Source organism: Mobula hypostoma, chromosome 9 (assembly GCF_963921235.1).
Source record: "Mobula hypostoma chromosome 9, sMobHyp1.1, whole genome shotgun sequence".
NCBI lineage: Eukaryota > Metazoa > Chordata > Chondrichthyes > Myliobatiformes > Myliobatidae > Mobula > Mobula hypostoma.
Window position 1 is genome coordinate 87,990,578 of NC_086105.1, and position 22,150 is coordinate 88,012,727.

At 41.1% G+C, this 22,150-nt stretch overlaps 1 protein-coding gene across 6 annotated transcripts in view; it reads right to left on the minus strand.

The window, feature by feature from the left end:
* Window positions 1-22,150, minus strand: part of iqce (IQ motif containing E) — a 121,588-nt gene that overhangs the window by 6,818 nt on the left and 92,620 nt on the right. For 5 of the 6 annotated variants that reach the window (XM_063058630.1, XM_063058628.1, XM_063058631.1 and 2 more), the window contains one exon: window positions 5,633-5,763. In XM_063058630.1, coding sequence (XP_062914700.1) covers window positions 5,633-5,763 — 131 coding nt within the window. Of the gene's footprint in view, window positions 1-5,632; window positions 5,764-12,086; window positions 12,583-22,150 lie in introns of those variants that run through there. The other variant, XM_063058634.1, reaches the window with a different exon arrangement.

Consider the following 22,150-nt stretch of genomic DNA (forward strand, 5'->3'; position numbering starts at 1 on the left):
AAGCCAGAGAAGAATGGCCAGACAGGTTCAAGCTGACAGGAAAGCAACGGTAACTCAAATAACCATGTGTCACAACAGTGGTGTGCTAAAGAACATCTCTGAATGCACAGCACTCTAATTGTTTGGGTGTATGGGCTACAGCAGCAGAAGAGCACGAACATATACTCAGATGCCACTTTATTAGGTACAGGTATAGGTATCAGTCCTACTACTGCAGTTCAAATACATTGGAAAGAAAGGTTCTTATCTCTCTCCAAACAATCATGGATGAGGCTTATTCAGCCATCTCAGTTTGTAAGAACCAGGAAGTCTCAAGTTCATTCATTACAGTTATTTCTTACATTAAGTGCACTTTTAGCTTCACCATCAATCAACTACTGCCAAGAAGAATTTCTGAATTACATATCTTTTTATAAGTTTAAGTGATCTCTTGCTCTGCTCCCACAATTTAGTACAGATCAACTTTCTGTATGTTTTTTGCACCTCTGATATCATTGTTCTTTGCCCCATCTCATGTCTGAAAAGACCAAGGATCTTCAGTTTCATGATCCACCAGGCTCAAGGCCAGCTTCTATCCCAGTTATTGAACAGTCCCCAAGTATGATAAAATAGACTCTTCATCTCACAGTCTACTTCATTATGACCCTGCACCTTACTAACTGCATTAGATTAGATTAGATTATGAGGACCCTCATTCCTCCTTTATTGTCATTTAGAAATGCATGCGTTAAAAAATGATACAATGTTCCTCCAGAGTGATATCACAAGAAACACAGGACAAACCAAGACTAGAACTGACAAAAACCACATAATTATAACATATAATTACAACAGTGCAAAACAATACTGTAATTTGATAAAGAGCAGACCATGGGCACGGTAAAAAAAAGTCTCAAAGTTCCGATAGCCCCATCACCTCACGCAGACGGTAGAAAGGAGAAACTCTCCCTGCCATGAACCTCCAAGTGCCGCAAACTTGCCGATGCAGCACCATTGGAAGCACCCGACCGCAGCGGACTCTGAGTCCGTCCATAAACTTCGAGCCTCCGACCAGCCCTTCAACACCGAGCACTGAGCACCATCCTCTGCCAAGCGCTTCGACACCGCCCCAGCCGCTGAGTAACAAGCAAAGCCGAGGACTCGGGGCCTTCCCCTCCGGAGATTTCGGACCACGCAGTAGCAGCAGCAGTGAAGCAGGCATTTCAGAAGTTTCACCAGATGTTCCTCCGTGCTCTCACATTCGTCTCCATCAAATCAGGATTGTGCACAGCACCCTACTTGACAAATAACAGACATCACCACTGGAGTGGCCACTGCGAGCTGCGTCGTGCTGCCATCTTCTCTTCTCTTCTCCTTGGGTAACTCTGTAACACTTTATTCTGCATTCTTGTAATTGTTTTACCTTGTACTACCTCAATGCACTGTTGTAATGAATTAGTCTGCACAAACAATATGTAAGACAAGATTTTCACTGTAGCTCAGTACATGTGACAATAATAAACCAACTTATCAATTATTCTACCACTTGGAACAAAGTTTCAGCTGCTTTTGAACATGATCACCGAAGCTCAAATGTCAGTTGAGCCTTAAATGGACTCAAAGTGCTGTTGGACACTGCCCAATTCAACTGACTGATTTTACTTGCAGCTATCAATATGTTTGGCTATACAGCTCAGTGTATCCAATTGGAAATTGTCTCTTTTCTAGCTCCTTTAACATAATGTTTACTTCTGAATTAAATTTAAAATGACATTTCTCTTTTGTTTATTTTGAATACACAAGGTTTGCCTTCACTACCCTTCTTGGTTTGATACTTGAAATTATAACAAATATGTTTTTGATATGTACCCAATTCATTGTAAATTTATAAAGGTCTAGATCAATCCTAATGCCATCTCCTACTCTCAGCCAGGTCCTTATTCACTACCACAAATTATTTGAAACTTCACAGGTAAAAGCTTCACCAAATGCCTTTTGGCTCTAAAGGTGCAGCACCAAAAGACTTTCTGAGCAGCCAATTGTTTAAAAGAGCTGGTCAGGTAGGACCTTTCCCTTGCAAGCTCATGTTAAATGGTTCGGGAGGGTTTAAACTAATTTGCAAGGGGGATGGGACCCAAAGCAATAGAGCAGTGAAAGAAGTGCATGGAGTAAAGCCAGATCTAACATATAGAGAGGCTTTGAGGAAAGAGAAGCAGAATAAACGGTGTAAAGACAGTAAGGTAGAAGGGCTGAAATGTGTGTACCTCAATGCAAGAAGCATCGAAGGTGATGAACTGAGAGCTTGGATACATACATGGAATTATGATGTAGTGGCCATTACAGAGACTTGGCTGGCACCAGGGCAGGAATGGATTCTCAATATTCCTGGATTTCAGTGTTTTAAAAGGGATAGAGAGGGCGGAAAAAGGGGAGGAAGGGTGGCATTGCTGGTCAGGGATACTATTACAGCTACAGAAAGGGTGGGTAACGTAGCAGGATCCTCTTTTGAGTCAGTATGGATGGAAGTCAGGAACAGGAAGGGAGCAGTTACTCTATTGGGGGTATTCTATAGGCCCCCTGATAGCAGCAGAGATACAGAGGAGCAGATTGGGAGGCAGATTTTGGAAAGGTGCAAAAATAACAGGGTTGTTATCATGGGTGACTTTAACTTCCCTAATATTGATTGGCACCTGATTAGTTCCAAGGGTTTAGATGGGGCAGAGTTTGTTAAGTGTGTCCAGGACAGATTCCTGTCACAGTATGTGGACAGGCCGACTAGGGGGAATGCCATACTAGATGTAGTACTAGGTAATGAACCGGGTCAGGTCACAGATCTCTCAGTGGGTGAGCATCTGGGGGACAGTGACCACTGCTCCCTGGCCTTCAGCATTATCATGGAAAAGGATAGAATCAGAGAGGACAGGAAAATTTTTAATTGGGGAAGGGCATATTATGAGGCTATAAGGCTAGACTTGTGGGTGTGAATTGGGATGATGTTTTTGCAGGGAAATGTACTATGGACATGTGGTTGATGTTTAGAGAACTCTTGCAGGATGTTAGGGATAAATTTGTCCCAGTGAGGAAGATAAAGAATGGAAGGGTGAAGGAAATGGTAGGGTGACAAGTGAGGTGGAAAATCTAGTCAGGTGGAAGAAGGCAGCATATATGAGATTTAGGAAGCAAGGATCAGATGGGTCTATTAAGGAATATAGGGAAGCAAGAAAAGAGCTTAAGAAGGGGCTGAGGAGAGCAAGAAGGGGGCATGAGAAGGCCTTGGCGAGTAGGGTAAAGGAAATCCCCAAGGCATTCTTCAATTATGTGAAGAAAAAAAGGATGACAGGAGTGAAGGTAGGACCGATTAGAGATAAGGTGGGAAGATGTGCCTGGAGGCTGTGGAAGTGAGTGAGGTCCTCAATGAATACTTCTCTTCGGTATTCACCCATGAGAGGGAACTTGATGATGGTGAGAACAATATCAGTGAGGTTGATGTTCTGGAGCATGTTGATATTAAGGGAGAGGAGGTGTTGGAGTTGTTAAAATACATTAGGACGGATAAGTCCCCGGGGCCTGACGGAATATTCCCCAGGCTGCTCCACGAGGCGAGGGAAGAGGTTGCTGAGCCTCTGGCTAGGATCTTTATGTCCTCATTGTCCACGGGAATGGTACCGGAGGATTGGAGGGAGGCGAATGTTGTCCCCTTGTTCAAAAAAGGTAGTAGGAATAGTCCGGGTAATTATAGACCAGTGAGCCTTACGTCTGTGGTGGGAAAGCTGTTGGAAAAGATTCTTAGAGATAGGATCTCTGGGCATTAAGAGAATCATGGTCTGATCAGGGACAGTCAGCATGGCTTTGTGAAGGGCAGATCGTGTCTAACAAGCCTGATAGAGTTCTTTGAGGAGGTGACCAAGCATATAGATGAGAGTAGTGCAGTGGATGTGATCTACATGGATTTTAGTAAAGCATTTGACAAGGTTGCACACGGTAGGCTTATTCAGAAAGTCAGAAGGCATGGGATCCAGGGAAGTTTGGCCAGGTGGATTCAGAATTGGCTTGCCTACAGAAGGCAAGGAGTCATGGTGGAGGGAGTACATTCAGATTGGAGGATTGTGACTAGAGGTGTCCCACAAGGATCTGTTCTGTGACCTCTACTTTTCGTGATTTTTATTAACGACCTGGATGTGGGGGTAGAAGGGTGGGTTGGCAAGTTTGCAGACGACGCAAAGGTTGGTGATGTTGTAGATAGTGCAAGAGGATTGTCAAAGATTGCAGAGGGACATTGATAGGATGCAGAAGTGGGCTGAGAAGTGGCAGATGGAGTTCAACCCGGAGAAGTGTGAGGTGGTACACTTTGGAAGGACAAACTCCAAGGCAGAGTACAAAGTAAATGGCAGGATACTTGGTAGTGTGGAGGAGCAGAGGGATCTGGGGGTACATGTCCACAGATCCCTGAAAGTTGCCTCACAGGTGGATAGGGTAGTTAAGAAAGCTTACGGGGTGTTAGCTTTTATAATTCGAGGGATAGAGTTTAAGAGTCGCGATGTAATGATGCAGCTCTATAAAATTCTGGTTAGGCCACAATTGGAGTACTGTGTCCAGTTCTGGTCGCCTCACTATAGGAAGGATGTGGAAGCATTGGAAAGGGTACAGAGGAGATTTACCAGGATACTGCCTGGTTTAGAGAGTATGCATTATGATCAGAGATTAAGGGAGCTAGGGCTTTACTCTTTGGAAAGAAGGAGGATGAGAGGAGACGTGATAGAGGTGTACAGGATGATAAGAGGAATATATAGAGTAGATAGCCAGCGCCTCTTCCCCAGGGCACCACTGCTCAATACAAGAGGACATGGCTTTAAGGTAAGGGGTGGGAAGTTCAAGGGGGATATTAGAGGAAGGTTTTTACTCAGAGAGTGGTTGGTGCGTGGAATGCACTGCCTGAGTCAGTGATGGAGGCAGATACACTAGTGAAGTTTAAGAGACTACTAGACAGGTATATGGAGGAATTTAAGGTGGGGACTTATATGGGAGGCAGGGTTTGAGGGTTGGCACAACATTGTGGGCCGAAGGGCCTGTACTGTGCTGTACTATTCTATGTTTCTATGTTAAATGCTGGATTATCGTAGTCATTGCTTACTCTTTATATGGTTCATTGCTGAAGCAGGACAGTGGTTCTGGATTTGACACTACTTTATATCTAGCCTTCTATATTTCTTCATTCAAATCATCCAATTCCTTTCCAGTAGTTTATGACTTCCACCACAATTATCTACAGTATTTTACAAATTTACCTGCTTCCTCTTAGTCTTCTAACAATAATTTGACCTGGAGATTTGTCTGTTTTACAACAGAAAAATTTAGGTACAGGCCTAAAAAATACCACTTTTTCCATTTGGGCTCCAAAGTATTTGAAAAAATTGCTGATTTGTCTGTGGACTGTTAGAGGATCTCTAATGGGCAGCAGTTCAATAAATCTACAAAGTGGTTTCCTTGATTGCTGGGTGTTGGGGTACAGGTGTGGAGAGGTTGTAGGAGGTGTGGTGTACTGCATGGGGTCCTTCACAAGCTTGCATTTTCAATCCAGACAAATCTTTCTTGAGCTTCTCAGCAGTGAAACTAATAGAAATAAGATAACACAGTGAATGAAAGGTACTCTTACCTTCCTTTGAGATACTGTGTCCGAGTAAGATGAGCTCTAAAGCAGGACTGGATTACAGAGATGGCCTCATTTCTTTCATTCCCTGTCAAGACTTGGTTTTGAATAGTGCTGCTGCAAGAAGCTCGAGATGTCTGAAAACAAGATGTAATGTACAATACACAATACAAATCACAATTGTATGAAATGCATAATAATGAAGCCTTGGGCACAACTGGTTAATGCTTAACATCATCATCACCTGAATATCCCCCAACCTGAGTCCACCTGCATTTTATTTAACAACAATTTCACTATCTCCTTCTAACCTCATGATGATCTAAATTTACCTTAAACGCATCAGTGTTTCCTGTCTCAACCTACCCGGCTACATCACAGCTTAGGATGGCAATTGCTCTGCCCAAAACTGCAAGAAAGAGTTGATGACACAGATCAGTCCATTGTGATGGCCTCCATCAACATACCTGCTGCCTCGTGAAAGCAGCCGACATAACCAAGGACCCCTTCCACTTGTCACTCTGTCTTCTGCATCCCTTGTTTCGCCCCCATCCACCCCCAATCGGGCAGAAGATACAAAAGCTTAAAAAAATGCACTACGGGTTCAAGCGCAGCTTCTATCCCATTGTTACGAGATTCTTGAATGGACCTCATGTACAATAAAGATGGACTCTTGATCTCATAATGTACCTCACTGGAGCCCTTGGACTTTATTGTCTATGTGCACTGCATATTCTCTGTGACTATATCTGTAAAACTATATTCTGCATTCTGTTACTGCTTTTTCCTTTTTGTATAATTACATTTTGAAATTATCTGTATGGATGGCATGCAAAACGAAGTTTTTCACTATATGATAGTACATTTGACAATAATAAACCAATTACCAGTCTTTTCATGTGGTAACAAGGTTCACATTATCATCCACATGCTTGGTAAAATTATTTCCTAAGTTCATTATATGATTTATTAGTAACTTATTATGATGGTCCTTACCAAGTAGTAACAACCTTTCCATATCCAGTTCTTAGGGTATGACCATCATGAAACTCATGCCTTTTATTCCTGAAATATAACCTATTCCAACATGCAAACCCCTGCTTGACAATGTGAAATCATTCACACCTTAAATTCACTCCACAATGGAACTTGCAAAATAAGTTGAATTTAACTGAAACATGATGTTCAGTAATTCCTTTTTTAGACTTGGTATTAATGATATCTGTAAAAATGAGATACAAACAGAAATACTATAGGCTAATCTTTGAAGTGAACCTGAAGCTTTTTGGGTTATTTCTGTAACAATGATCATGGTAACATTCTCCTCACTCTAACGAGGCTGGTTAAGATAAGAAGATTATGGAAATTCTCAACTGGAGTTAACTACCTTATATTGCCAAGGGGAGGCTCCAAGCATCTGCTTCAGATTTATAGATTGCAGGCCCTTGAACATCTGCTGTGCTCAATACCCCCGTGCACAGGCCTGAATCATATAAATTGCCTGGAGACAATCAGAGGGAATAGGTGTTCAGACCCAAAAAGCTTCAGGTTCACTTCAAAGATTAGCCTATAGAATTTCCATCCAGCAGGTATTCAGAGTAAATGAACTTCTTTAATCTCAAATGTTACATTTTTTTTAAAGAGACATTTGTTTGTTAAGATATTAATGCTTGGAAATGGACCATTTTATACTTGATGCTGGAAACACTTGGCTTCATCCTTACATCACAAGTAAATTTCAGGTCAACCACAGAGTAATTTTTTGAATGCTGTCCCAGAATGCTTCTCACACTTACAAACTATGAATGGTTTAACTTATTGAGAGTGCAAACATATTGGGCTACAGAGACAGCCATTAAGCCCCTAAAAGTTGTTCAATTGATCTTTGCCTTAACTCCATTCATCCCTTCGGTTCTCAAACCAATAATAATGTCCCATAACTGTAACAGATTGCTTCCAGGAAAGGTAAAACTCACCATAATGTGTGCTTTAAGTCAACTTTGTAAATATTCAAGAAAGGAACTTGAAATCGTGTGAAACGTTACTTGTGATGAGTGAGCTCAAGATTTAAAAAGCAAATGGGACTTCCAGTTGAGCTTGAGATTTTTGGGTAATAAGGCATTTGGCAAGGGCCAATAGAAAGTGAGGTTTAAGCAGTGCAGCTATTGTACGAGTGGGCCAGTGTTAGAGTGGGGAGCTGAGGCTTTTATGAGAAGAGGCATTGATTAGGGCAAGTTTCTAGTTTCTTTATTTCTTGTTACACAATTAGGACAATGGGAATGACAATCAAGACAGTGGAATACTCCTCTTGCAGAATGCAGGAAGATAGGGAGGTCTCCAGTATCTCTGATGACTACACCTGCAAGAAGTGCATCTAGCTGCAGCTTCATGCAGACCACGTTAGGGAAATGGAGTTGTAGAATGGATTAACTCCAGATCATTTAGGAGGCTGAAAGGTTTATTGACAGGAGATAAAGGGAGGTAACTACAACTAAGGTGCAGGAGAAAGATTACTGGGTGACCATCAGGAGAGGGAAAGAAGATAGACAGTCAGTGTAGGGTACCCCTGTGGTTATTCACTTCAAAAACAAGTATGTTGGTTTTTGCTACCATTGGGGAAGACAACCTAGCAGAGGAAAGCCTAGCAAACTGTTGCTCATGACTCAGAAGGGAAGAGGGAGAAAAGGTGAGTTGAGGTGATATGGGATTCATTAGTTAGGGGAACAGACAATAGGTTCTGTGTACAAGAATGAGATTCTCGGATGCTATGTTGCCTCACAGCTGCCAGGGTCGAGGACGTCTCGGATTGAGTACATAGCATTCTTAAGGGGAGGGTGAGCAGCTCATGGTTGTGGTCCACGTTGATACCACTGAGTAGGCAGGAGGAAGGGTGACAAGGTCCTGCAAAATGAGTTTGGGAAGTTAGGTGGTAAAAAGGACAGGACCACCTGGATGGTGATTTCAGGAATGCTACTCATACCATGTGCTACTGAGGCTAGTAATAAGACAATAATATAGCTTTACATGTTGCTAAGGAGATGGTGCAGAAGGGAGGGCTTCAGAACTTTGGACCATTGGGCTCTCTTCCAGGGAAGGTGCAGCTTGTACAAACAGGACGGTTTACACCTGAATTGGAAGGTTGGGGGGGGGGGCTAATACTCTTGCAGGAAGATTTGCTAGTACTGCTCCATGAGTGGGATAGGGAGGTTTAAACTGAAGTTTCAGGGGACTAGAACCAATCTAGTGGAGTGGCTGTAAGGAAGGAAATTGGTAAGTTTACCTACAAAGGCTGGAACTGGAAAATGGGCTAACATTCTGACATGCATCCACTTCAATGCAAGCAGTATTCTAGGTAAGGCAGATGAGTTTACACAATAGATCAAGAGGTGGAATTATGAAATTATAGCCATCAGTGAGACTTGGTTGGAGGAGGGGCAGGACTGGCAGCTTAATGTTACGGGGTTCCATTGTTTTAGACATGATAGAAGGGAAGGTATTAAAGGGGGAGGGGTGGTATTACCAGTCAGGGAAAATATCAAGGCAGCGCTCAGATATGACATAGTGGAGGGCTTGTCTACTGAAGCTATATGGGTGGAACTGAGGATCAAATAAAGGATGACAAAGAGATAGCAAAAAGTTGCAAGAAAAATAAGGTTGTGATAGTAGGTGATTTTAACTTTCCACATACTGACTGGGACTCCCATACTGTAAAAGGTCTGGATGGGATAGAGATTGTCAAATGTGCTCAGGAAAATTTCCTTAATCAGTACGTAGAGGTCCCAACTAGAGGGAGTAAGATACCGGATTTTCTATGAGGAAGCAAAATAGGGCAGTTGACAGAAGAGTGTGTAGGAGAACACTTTGGATCTTGTGATCATAGTTCTACTAGTTTCAAGATAGTTATGGAGAAGGACAGGACTGGTTATTGGGTTGAAATTCTCAACTGGACAAATTTGATGGCATCAGAAAGAATCTGGCGGATATGGGTTAGTGCTGAGTTCCTTCAAAGATTGTTTGTTTCATATGGTTGAAGTTGTTGCTTTTAGTTCAGCAATCACCTTCCTAGAAAAAATTGGAGCATGTGGTCTTCAAAAGTCTAGTCTTTTGAAAGAATGAGCGTACTGTAGATTGAATCAAAAGCATAAAACTTGGCTAATTTCCTCATCTAGCACCTTTCTTCATTACAGGAATACCAGGAGCAACTGTATACAGGTTAACCACATGACACACCTGGGATCAACTGCATGTATTTGAGGGAAGACTAAATAATTTCTTTACCACCAGTCCAGTTCTTGTTTAAAAATCCAAAACAATTTTTTGCTGAAGCATTGAAACCAAGTGTTTATTCAAGTGTTGCTTTTGATGAACTGCATAAATTTCAATGCAGCACATATTGTAGGAAAGGCGGATGAGCTCAGGCCATGGATCAACACCTGGAATTATGATATTCGAGCCAATAGTTGCAGGAAGGGCAGGACTGGCAGCTCAATATTCCAGAGTTCCGTTGTTTTAGATGCATCAGAATGGGAGGGATTAAAGGAGAAGTAGGTGCCGTTGCTAGTCGGAAAATATCATGGCAGTACACAGTCAGAACAGACAAGAACTCATTTAGTGAGGCTTTATGTGTGTAACTGAGAAATAGGAAAGGTATGACCATGTTAATGAGGCTGTATTGTAGACCACACAATTTGTAGAGAGCTTGCAGACTGTTGCAAGAAGCACAATGTTGTTATAGCAGGTGATTTTAACTTCCCACATATTGACTGGGACTCCCACACTATAAAGGACTAGATAGGATAGAGTTTGTCAAATGTGTTCAGGAAAGTTCCCTTAATTGGTATGTAGACTTTATACTTTATACTTTATTGTCGCCAAACAATTGATACTAGAATGTACAATCATCACAGCAATATTTGATTCTGCGTTTCCTGCTCCCTGGATTACAAATATTAAATATTAAAAATAGCAAAAATTAGTAAATATTGAAAATTTAAGTTATAAACCATAAATAGAAAATAGAAAAATGGAAAGTGAGGTAGTGCAAAAAAACCGAGAGGCAGGTCCAGATATTTGGAGGGTACGGCCCAGGTCCGGGTCAGGATCCGTTCAGCAGTCTTATCACAGTTGGAAAGAAGCTGTTCCCAAATCTGGCTGTACGAGTCTTCAAGCTCCTGAGCCTTCTCCCGGAGGGGAGAGGGATGAAAAGTGTGTTGGCTGGGAGGGTCGTGTCCTTGATTATTCTGGCAGCATAGCTTCAACAGCGTGCGGTGTAAAATGACGTCCCAACAAGAGAGTGTGTGTGATACTGCTATTGGGGAATGAGATAGGACGGGTGACAGAAGTTTGTGTAGAGGAACACTTTGCATCTAGTGATCACAGTACCATTAGTTTCAAAGTAAATGTGCAATAAGATAGGTCTGATCCTTGGGTTGAGATTTTAAATTGCAGAAGGGCCAATCTTGATGGTATCAGAAAGGACCTGGCATGGATTGGAACAGGCTGTTTTCTGGCAAAGGTGTATATGGTAAGTGGGAGACCTTCAAAGGTGAAATTTTGAGAGTACAAAGCTTGTATCTGCCTGTCAGAAAAAAAGGTAAAGATAACAAGTGTAAGGAACCTTGGTTTTCAAGAGATATTGAGGCCCTGATTAAGGAAAAAAAATGGAGGCGCTTAGCAGGTATAGGCAGGTAGGAGCAAATGCGTTACTTATGGAGTACAAGAAACGCAAGAGAATGCTTTAGAAAGAAATCAGGAGAACTAAAAGGCATCAGGTTGTCCTAGCAGACAAGGTGAAGGACAATCCAAAGGGATTCTACAGATATATTAAGAGCAACAGGATTGCAAGGGACAAAACCGGTCCTCAGCAAGATCAGAACGGTAATCTATGTGTGGAGCCAAAAGAGATGGGGGAGATTTTAAATAAAATGTTTACATCTATATTTACTCAGGAGACGGACACAGTGTATAGAAGTGAGGCAAAGTGCTCAACTTCATGAAGATTACAGAGGAGGAGTTATTTGTTGTCTTGAGGCAAATCAGGGTGGATAAATCCCCAGGGTATGACAAGGTGTTCCCTCAGACCCTATGGGAGGCAAATGCAGAAATTCAAACACAAGGAAACCTTCAGATGCTGGAAATTCAAGCAACACACACAAAAAATACTGGTGAACGCAGCAGGCCAGGCAGCATCTATAGGAAGAGGTACAGTCGACGTTTCGGGCCGAGACCCTTTGTCAGGACTAACTGAAAGAAGATAGTAAGAGATTTGGAAGGGGAAGGGGTAAGGGGGAAGGGGGAGGGATGGAGCTAAGAGCTGGAAAGTTGATTGGCAAAAGGGATACGAGGCTGGAGAAGCGAGAGGATCATGGGACGGGTGGCCTAGGGAGAAAGAAAGGGGGTGGGGGGGGAAGCCCAGAGGATGGGCAAGGAGTTATAGTGAGAGGGACAGAGGGAGGAAAAGGAGAGGAAAAAAAGGGAAAAGAAAAAATAATAATAAATAGATAAGGGATGGGGTATGAAGGGGAGGTGGGGTATTGATGGAAATTAGAGAAGTCAATGTTCATGCCATCAGGTTGGAGGCTACCCAGACGAAATATAAGGTGTTGTTCCTCCAACCTGAGTGTGGCTTCATCTTTACAGTAGAGGAGGCCGTGGACAGACATATCAGAATGGGAATGAGATGTGGAATTAAAATGTGTGGCCACTGGGAGATACTGCTTGCTCTGTTTGCCAGAGAAAGCAGGATCTCCCAGTGGGACCGTTTCGCTGAAGTGAAATAAACAGCTGAAGTTTTGGGTCAAGGTCCTCTATCTGGACATTTCCTTCTTCGTATACTGCCTGGCCCACTGAGTTTGTCTAGCACTTAGTACTTAGCTCCAACGTTCTCCTCTGTCTCCAGTGTTGAAGGTAAGCATCACACACAAAATACTGGAGGAACTCAGCTGGTCAGGCAACATCTACGGAAAAGAATAAACAGTCGACATTTTGGGCCAAATATCTTCATCAGGACTGAGAAGGGAAGTGAAGGGGGAGGGAGGGAGGGAGTGGAAAAAGGCTAGCTGAAAGGTGATAGGTGAAGCCAGGTGGATAGAAAAGGTCATGGGCAAGAGAAGAAAGAATCTGACAGGAGAGGAGAGAGGATCCAGAGGAGAAAGGGAAAGAGGAGGGGGCCCGGGGAAAGTAAAAGGCAGGTGAGAAGAAGTAAAAGGTCAGAATGGGTGGGGGGGGGGGGAAATCCCTGGTGGTGACTGGTGGAGTAACAGCAATCTGCCGTTGCTCCAACTCTAATTATCTTACTATTTCCAACCTGTCTTAAAACTTCTTTTTTAAGTGTGATATTCTTTCATTATGGCTGGAAGGAGTACCAGAGGTACTAAAAAGGATGATTTTCCTGCCTCTTTGGATTCTATTATGGATCTGATGCAAAGTCACACATGAGAAGCCTCTAAGAAGTTTCAACAATTCAGCACTGAATTTAAACAAATAGATGGTAAATTGGATTCTATTCAATAAACTCTTAATGAACACAAATGTATTAAAAATAATGAAATTTTGTCAGCTCTGGAAACAGAAGTGGATGAATTGCAGAAGCTTTGTGAAAAGCAATCGAAGTCCAACGAAAGGTTAAGACAGAAGATTATCAACGTAGAAAATAGAAGTAGAAAGAAACAACCTACGGGTTCTGGGTCTCGAAGAATTAATCAAAGGTAATCATTCTGTGGAGTTTTTTGCAAACTTTTTGCAAGAATTATTTCCAGAGATTTTGATGTCTGTGCCAATGATTGATCGAGTTCACAGATCTCCTGCATTTAGACCTCCTAACGGTCAGAGACCAAGATCAGTAATAATCTGTTTTCAGGAATTTAAAACAAAGGAATTCTTAATTCATGAATCTCATCGAAAAGACATAATTGACTATAATGGTCGCAAGATTAGAATTGTCAAAGATTATTTGCCTGAGGTTATGCAGGAACGTGTTAAAGTTCAAAGAAGTTATGTCCGAGCTTTTGTTTAATAAGGGTTTCAAGCCATCCCTTCGCTACCCAGCCTGACTCAGAATCACACTTAAAAATGGTTCTTTCGAATGGTTCCGCTTGACTGTTGAAGCACAGAAGTTTTTTAAATCTGAAGGCTAGCTGTTTAGTTTCTCCTTACATGAAGACACAAGATTAACTAAGAAACTTTTAATTCGCAAGTCCCTTCGAAGGGGCATGATTGGTCATAGGGTGGAATATTGAGATTCTTAAGATTATTCGCTTGAGGTTATGCAAGAATGTGCTAAGTTTAAACAAGTTTTTTTGGAATTTTTTTAATAAGGGTTTCAACCCGTCCTTTGGCTACCCAGTTTGACTGAGAATCTCATTAAAGATGGATCCTTTGAATGGTTTTGTTTGAATGCTGAAGCACAAAGATTTTTTAAATTTGAAGGCTAACTGCTTAATCTGTTTTTCCATGAAGATATAAGATCAATGTTTAATGTCTATCTGTATGAATAATTGTATCTTTTACTTCCAGTACACCTTTGTAATTAATTTCCTTTCGTATTTTTTAATACTGTATTTTTGATATAAGAGAATTGAATCTCTTGTTTGGGTATTGTTTAGTCTAGGTTGGAATATAAATAACCTTGAAACTAATTGGAGCAATCACCACACATCAAAGTTGCTGGTGAACGCAGCAGGCTAGGCAGCATCTCTAGGAAGAGGTACAGTCGATGTTTCAGGCCGAGACCCTTCGTCAGGACTAACTGAAGGAAGAGTTAGTAAGAGATTTTGAAAGTGGGAGGGGGAGGGGGGATCCAAAATGATAGGAGAAGACAGGAGGGGGAGGGATGGAGCCAAGAGCTGGACAGGTGATTGGCAAAGGGGATATGAGAGGATCATGGGACAGGAGGCCCAAGGAGAAAGACCGGGGGGGGGGGGGAACCAGAGGATGGGCAAGGGGTATAGTCAGAGGGACAGAGGGAGAAAAAGGAGAGAGAGAAAGAATGTGTGTATAAAAATAAATAACAGATGGGGTACGAGGGGGAGGTGGGGCATTAACGGAAGCTAGAGAAGTCAATGTTCATACCATCAGGTTGGAGGCTACCCAGACGGAATATAAGGTGTTGTTCCTCCAACCTGAGTGTGGCTTCATCTTTACAGTAGAGGAGGCCGTGGATAGACATGTCAGAATGGGAATGGGATGTGGAACTAAAATGTGTGGCCACTGGGAGATCCTGCTTTCTCTGGCAGACAGAGCACAGGTGTTCAGCAAAGCGGTCTCCCAGTCTGCATTGGGTCTCGCCAATATATAGTAGGCCACATCGGGAGCACTGGACGCAGTATATCACCCCAGCCGACTCACAGGTGAAGTGTCGCCTCACCTGGAAGGACTGTCTGGGGCACTGAATGGTGGTAAGGGAGGAAGTGTAAGGGCATGTGTAGTACTTGTTCCGCTTACAAGGATGAGTGCCAGGAGGGAGATCAGTGGGGAGGGATGGGGGGGACGAATGGACAAGGGAGTCGCATAGGGAGCGATCCCTGCGGAAAGCGGGGGGGGCGGGAATGGAAAGATGTGCTTAGTGGTGGGATCCCGTTGGAGGTGGCAGAAGTTACGGAGAATAATATGTTGGACCCGGAGGCTGGTGGGGTGGTAGGTGAGGACCAGGGGAACCCTATTCCTAGTGGGGCGATGGGAGGATGGAGTGAGAGCAGATGTGCGTGAAATGGGGGAGATGCGTTTGAGAGCAGAGTTGATAGTGGAGGAAGGGAAGCTCCTTTCTTTAAAAAAGGAGGACATCTCCCTCGTCCTGGAATGAAAAGCCTCATCCTGAGAGCAGATGCGGCAGAGACAGAGGAATTGCGAAAAGGGATGGCATTTTTGCAAGATACAGGGTGAGAAGAGGAATAGTCCAGTTAGCTGTGAGAGTCAGTAGGCTTATAGTAGACATCAGTGGATGAGCTGTCTCCAGAGATGACATCAGTGGATAAGCTGTCTCCAGAGTCTTTGTGTTGTTTGGAGCAATCACCATGTTTTTTGGGGGGGGTTGTCCATAGTTTAGATGCTGACTTTCTATTGGTTGATTTTCTTTCTTTGGGAGGTGGGCGGGGGTGTGGTTTTTTTTCCCCAGAAGCTGTTTTCGAATTTTTAGCCAACTTGTTGCTTGGTTACCATTCCTCAAGGTTTATGGCTTGGTTTTTAACTTACAATTTAACCCTTCCTTTAAATAATAGTAAAAATGGACCAAACTATTAACTTACTCAATTTAATGTGATAGGGTTAAATCACCCTGTTAAACGTGATAAAATAATAGGGACCTTAAATTTCTTAATATAGCAAAAATCTTATTTTACAAGAAACTCAAATACGCAAATGTGATAATCTATGTTTTTTTAGCTGGTGGAATGGACTTTGTTTTCACTGTTCTTTTCAGGCCAAATCTAGAGGAGTTTCGATTCTAATAGATAATACACTTTCCCTTGCCCAACATAAAGTAGTGTCTGATACTAATGGTCGTTTTGTTATAGTTTCAGGAAAACTAGATAATAAATTAATAGTATTTGCCAATGCGTATACCCCAAATGTAGATGATCCAGGATTCTTTGAGCATTTTTTTTTCGTTTTTACTAGATCTGAATCTTTATTCTTTGGTGATGGGAGGAGATTTTAACTGTTGGCTAGACCCAATTTTAGACCGATCATCTTCTAAACCAGCGTCTCTTAATAAATAAGCTTTGTTTATTCAATCCTTTTTATTGAAGTGTGGTATAGTTGATGTTTGGCGTTTTTTATATCCTTTAGGTAGGGAGTATCCGTTTTTATCCCATGTTCATCATACATATTCCAGGACTGATTATTTTTTATCGATAGTCAAATGATTTCATCAGTTCGTTCCTGTGAATATAAGGAGATTGCTGTTTCAGATCATGCTCCTATATTTCTATCTTTAAAACTTCCTGGTCTTCCTGAAACCAACAGATGTTGGCATTTTAGTACAACTTTGTTATCTGAAAAGGAATTTTTAAAATTTCTAGAGAAGCATATTATTTTGTTTTTTGAAGAGAATAAAAAGGAAGAAGCTTCTAATCTTATTGTATGGCATACTTTCAAGGCCATATTAGAGGACAAATTATTTCTTATACTGCGAGTGTAAAGAATAAAGCTAAAAAAGAAATTATTGAATTAGCCAATCAATTGAAACAATTAGATCAAAAATATGCCATACCTCCAGATCCTGTTTTATATAAAAGACACATTGAAGTTAAAACTAAATATGTTCTTCTGTTAACATATCCAATTGAAACTCAACTTCTTAAAGATAAAACTCAATTTTACATTCACGGAGATAAATCAGGCAAAGTATTGGCCAACCAATTAAAAATTTCTATAGTTAAAGGACAAATTAAAGAAATTTGCAAAACTAATAGTGACAGGACAACTGATTACCCTGAAATAAATGATACCTTTAGAGAATTCTATTCCGAACTTTATAGTTCTGATTCCCCTAAAGATAATACTGTAATGAATAATTTTCTAGATCAGTTAAATATCCCTGCATTTTCTGCAGATAATTGCAAACAGATGGATCAACTTATTTCTTATGAAGAAATCGCTGAGGCTATACGTTCATTACACTCGGGGAAGGCTCCGGGTTCAGATGGACTTTATGGAGAATTTTATAAGGCATTTTCTCCATTAATTATACCACAGTTACACTTAGTCTTTTTGGATTCTTTCAAATTGGGTAGTTTGCCTCAACCTTTTTATGAAGCTTCTATTTTGCTTATCCTAAAAAAGAACAAGGATCCAACTGAATGCTCTTCATATAGACCAATTTCATTACTCAGTGTTGATACTAAAGTTCGTTCTAAAGTTCTGGCTCGTAAGATTGAAAATATTTCACCTTCTATTATTTCTGATGGTCAGACTGGATTTATTAAAAACCGACATTCCCATTTTAATATACGCTGTGTATTAAATGTTACTTACTCTCCTTCTCAGGAGATATTGGAATGTGTGATATCCTTAGATACTGAGAAGGCCTTCAATCAGGTTGAATGGAATTATTTATTTAAAACCTCAGAAAAAATTTATTTTGGACCAGATTTTATTCAATGGATTAAATTACTTTATGTATCTCCTTCTGCTTGGGTTCTTACTAATTTTCAAAATTCCAAACCATTTAAACTTCACCGCGGAACAAGACAAGGCGGTCCGTTGAGTCCTTTGCTTTTTGATCTAGCTTTAGAACCCCTTGCCATTGCTTTTCGAGAATCTAATGATATCTGTGGTATTTTAAGGAAAGGTATCACCCACAAAATCTCACTTTACGCTGATGATATATTGCTTTTTATCTCTAATGTTGAGACCTCGTTACCTTGCGTACTTTCTTTACTCTCCCGTTTTAGCCAGTTTTCAGGATATAAATTGAACCTACATAAGAGTGAATTATTTCCTTTAAATAATTTGGTATCAATTAATACTAACCCCCCTTTTAAAATTGTAAGGAATCAATTTACTTATTTGAGTGTAACAATCACTAAGAATTACTAACACCTGTTTAAAGAAAACTTTCTTACTTTATTGAACCATGTAAAAAAGATATTATTAAATTGGTTACCTCTTTCAATATCGTTGATTGGATGAATTAATTCTATTAAAATTAATATTCTACCTAAATATATATCTTTTTCAGGCTTTACCCGTTTTTATTCCTAAATCCTTTTTTAATTCTCTTGAATCTATTTTATCCTCTTGTATATGGAAAAATAAACGTCCTCGTTTAAATAAAGTTCATCTTCAAAAACCTAAAAAGTCTGAAGGTTAGCCTTACCTAATTTTAGGTTTTATTACTGGGCAGTTAATATACAATATCTTACGATTTGGCTACATTATATTAATCGTGTAGACTGTTTGGTATGGGTTTCTTTAGAAGATAACTCTGTTAATAAATTTACTATTATTTCTCTTCTTGGAGCCTCACTTCCTTATTTGTAAGTAACTGATAATTCAATAGTTAAACGTACTCTGAGGATCTGGATACAAATTAGAAAACATTTTGGTTTATTGAGATTTTCTCTTTCTAGTCCCATTTATTCTAATTTTTTTAAAACCTCCATGACTGATTAAGTTTTTAAAGAATGGGACAGGTTGGGTATTAAATGTTTTTGGGATCTGTTTGTGGAGGAAATCTTTTTTCATTTGAGCAATTGTCATCTAAATATAGCTTACCCAAAACTCACTTTTTTAGATATCTACAAATCAGAGACTTTCTAAGATCTCAATTATGCACATTTCCTATAAGCTCAGGTAAGAACTTACTAGACATAATTTTTAATTTGACACCTTTTCATAATGGTTCAATATCTAATATTTATGGCATGTTACTGGAGACGAGGAATGTTCCTTCAGACAAAATTAAGAATCTCTGGGAACAAGATTAACAGACATCAATAGCTGAGGAAACTTGAAATGAAATTTTTAAACTGGTTAATATTTCATCACTACGTGCTCGCCATTCCCTCATACAATTTAAGGTGGTACATAGAGCTCATATGACTAAGGATAAGCTATCTCATTTTTACTCAGATATATCTCCCTACTGTGACAGATGTAATAATGGAGAAGCTTCATTAATTCATTTGTTTTGGACTTGTCTATGTCTTGAAAAATATTGGAAGGAAGTTTTTCAAACTTTTTCTTTACTTTTCAAAGTCAATTTTGAGCCTAATCCTCTGACGGCCCTATTCGGTATTGTTGCAGGACAAGATATCAAGCTGAAGACATCTGATTTACATACTTTGACCTTTAGCTCTCTTATAGCTAGGAGGGTGCTTTTGTTTAAATGGAAAGATGTTTTTCCTCCTACTCATGCTCAATGGTTATGTGACGTTATGTCATGCTTAGATTTAGAGAAGATTCGTTGTTCAATTTCTGAATCTCGTCAAGACTTTCAAACATTGTAGGGACCCTTTCTGAATTATTTTCAAGACTTCCAAAACCCTCAATTCGTTGTTTAAATTTGGATGTTGGTTATTATTAATTCTTATTATACGAGAAGGTATTTTACCTTTTTTATCTCCTTAATGAACAGCTTTGGTCTTGGTAGGGGTTAGACTCTTTTTTGTAATAAATTAGTATATTTCAATATAACTTTGACTAACCTACATGAATATGGGGTAATGAGATTGTTATTATGAATAGATATAATGTAATTGGTAGTTTTTTTGACCTTTTACATATACTTTCTTGTACTCTGTATTCTTCTATGTAGAAACTAATAAAAATATTGAAAGGAGAGTGGGGGGGGGGGGAATTGGTTTACCAGAAGGAGAAATTGATATTCATGCCATCACATTGGAGGGTACCCTGACAGAACATAACGCATTGCTCTTCCACCCTGACAGTGGCTTCTTCTTGGCACAAGAGGAGGCCATGGATCAGCACATTGGAACTGAAATGGGAATTGAACTTAAAATGTTTGGCCACCGGGAAATCCCGCTTCTAGCAGTTGGTGCGGAGGTGCTCGACGAAATGGTCCCCAATTTATGACGGATCTCACCAATGTAGAGGAGAGGCCACATTGGGAGCACTGGATCTAATAGACAACCCCAGTATATTCACAGGTGAAGTGTTGCCTCACCTGGAAGGTCCATTTGGAACCCTGAACAGAGGTGAAGGAGGAGGTGTATGGGAAGGTGTAGCATTTAGGCCATTTGCAGGTTTAAGTGCCTGGAGGGAGTTTAGTGGGGAGGGACAAATGGACAAGGAAATCGCGAAGGTAGCGATCACGGTGGAAAGTGGAGGTAAAGATATGTTTAGTGAAACCAGATATGATTTGCGGAGGGCTATTTCAAGGGCAACGAGACAATTTCGAACAAGGTTGGAGGCGACACCGGATGCACGGCAACTCTGGCAGGGTCTGCAATACATTACTTCCTACGAAGTGAAACCCAATAGCATGAATGGCAGCGATGCTTCATTACCAGATGAACTCAACACCTTCTGTGCACGCTTTGAAAGGGAGAACTCAACTACAGCTGTGAAGACCCCTGCTGCACCTGATGACCCTGTGATCTCCGTCTCAGAGGCCGATGTTAGGCTGTCTTTAAAGAGAGAGAACCCTTGCAAGGCGGAAGGTCCCGATAGAGTAACTAGTAAGGATCTGAAAACCTGTGGCAACCAACTAGCGGGAGTATTCAATGACATTTTCAACCTCTCACTGCTACGGGTGGAAGTTCCCACTTGCTTCAAAAAGGCAGCAATTATTCCAGTGTCTAAGAAGAATAATGTGGGCTGCCTTAATGATTAGCGCCCGGTATCACTGATATCTACAGTGATGAAATGCTTTGAGAGGCTGGTCATGACTAGACTGGACTCCTGCCTCAGCAAGGACCTGGACCCACTGTAATTTGCCGATCACTACATTAGATCAACGGCAGACGCAATCTCAAAGGCTCTCCACACGGCTTTAGACCACCTGGACAACACAAACACCTATGTCAGGATGCTGTTCATCGACTACAGCTCAGCATTTAATACCATCATTCCCACAATCCTGATTGAGAAGTTGCAGAACCTGGGCCTCTGTACCCACCTCTGTAATTGGATCCTCGGCTTCCTAAACGGAAGACCACAATCTGTGCGGATTGGTGATAACATATCCTCCTCGCTGACGATCAACACTCGCGCACCTCAGGGCTGTTTGCTTCGCCCACTGCTCTACTCTATATACACATGACAGTGTGGCTAGGCACAGCTCAAATACCATCCATAAATTTGCTGACGATACAACCATTGTTGGTAGAATCTCAGGTGGTGACGAGAGGGCGTACAGGAGTGAGATATACCAACTTGTGGAATGGTGCCGCAGCAGCAACCTGGCACTCAATGTCAGTAAGACGAAAGAGTTGATTGTGGACTTCAGGAAGGATAAGACGAAGGAACATATACCAATCCTCATAGGGGAATCAGAAGTGGAAAGAGTGAGCAGCTTCAAGTTCCTGGGTGTCAAGATCTCTGAGGATCTAACCTGGTCACAACATATCGATCTAGTTATAAAGAAGGCAAGACAGCGGCTATACTTTATTAGGAGTTTGAAGAGATTTGGCATGTCAACAAATACACTCAAAAACTTCTATAGTTGTACCGTGGAGAGCATTCTGACAGGCTGCATCACTGTCTGGTATGGGAGGGGGGGCACTACTGCACTGGACCGAAAGAAGATGCAGAAGGTTGTAAATCTAGTCAGCTCCATCTTGGGTACTAGCCTACAACATGCCCAGGACATCTTCAGGGAACGGTGTCTCAGAAAGACAGCGTTCATTATTAAGGACCTCCAGCACCCAGGGCATGCCCTTTTCTCACTGTTACCATCAGGTAGGAGGTACAGAAGCCTGAAGGCACACACTCAGCGATTCAGGAACAGCTTCTTCCCCTCTGCCACCTGATTCCTAAATGGACATTGAATCTTTGGACACTACCTCACTTTTTAAAAAATATACAGTATTTCTGTTTTTGCGCTTTTAAAAAATTTATTCAATA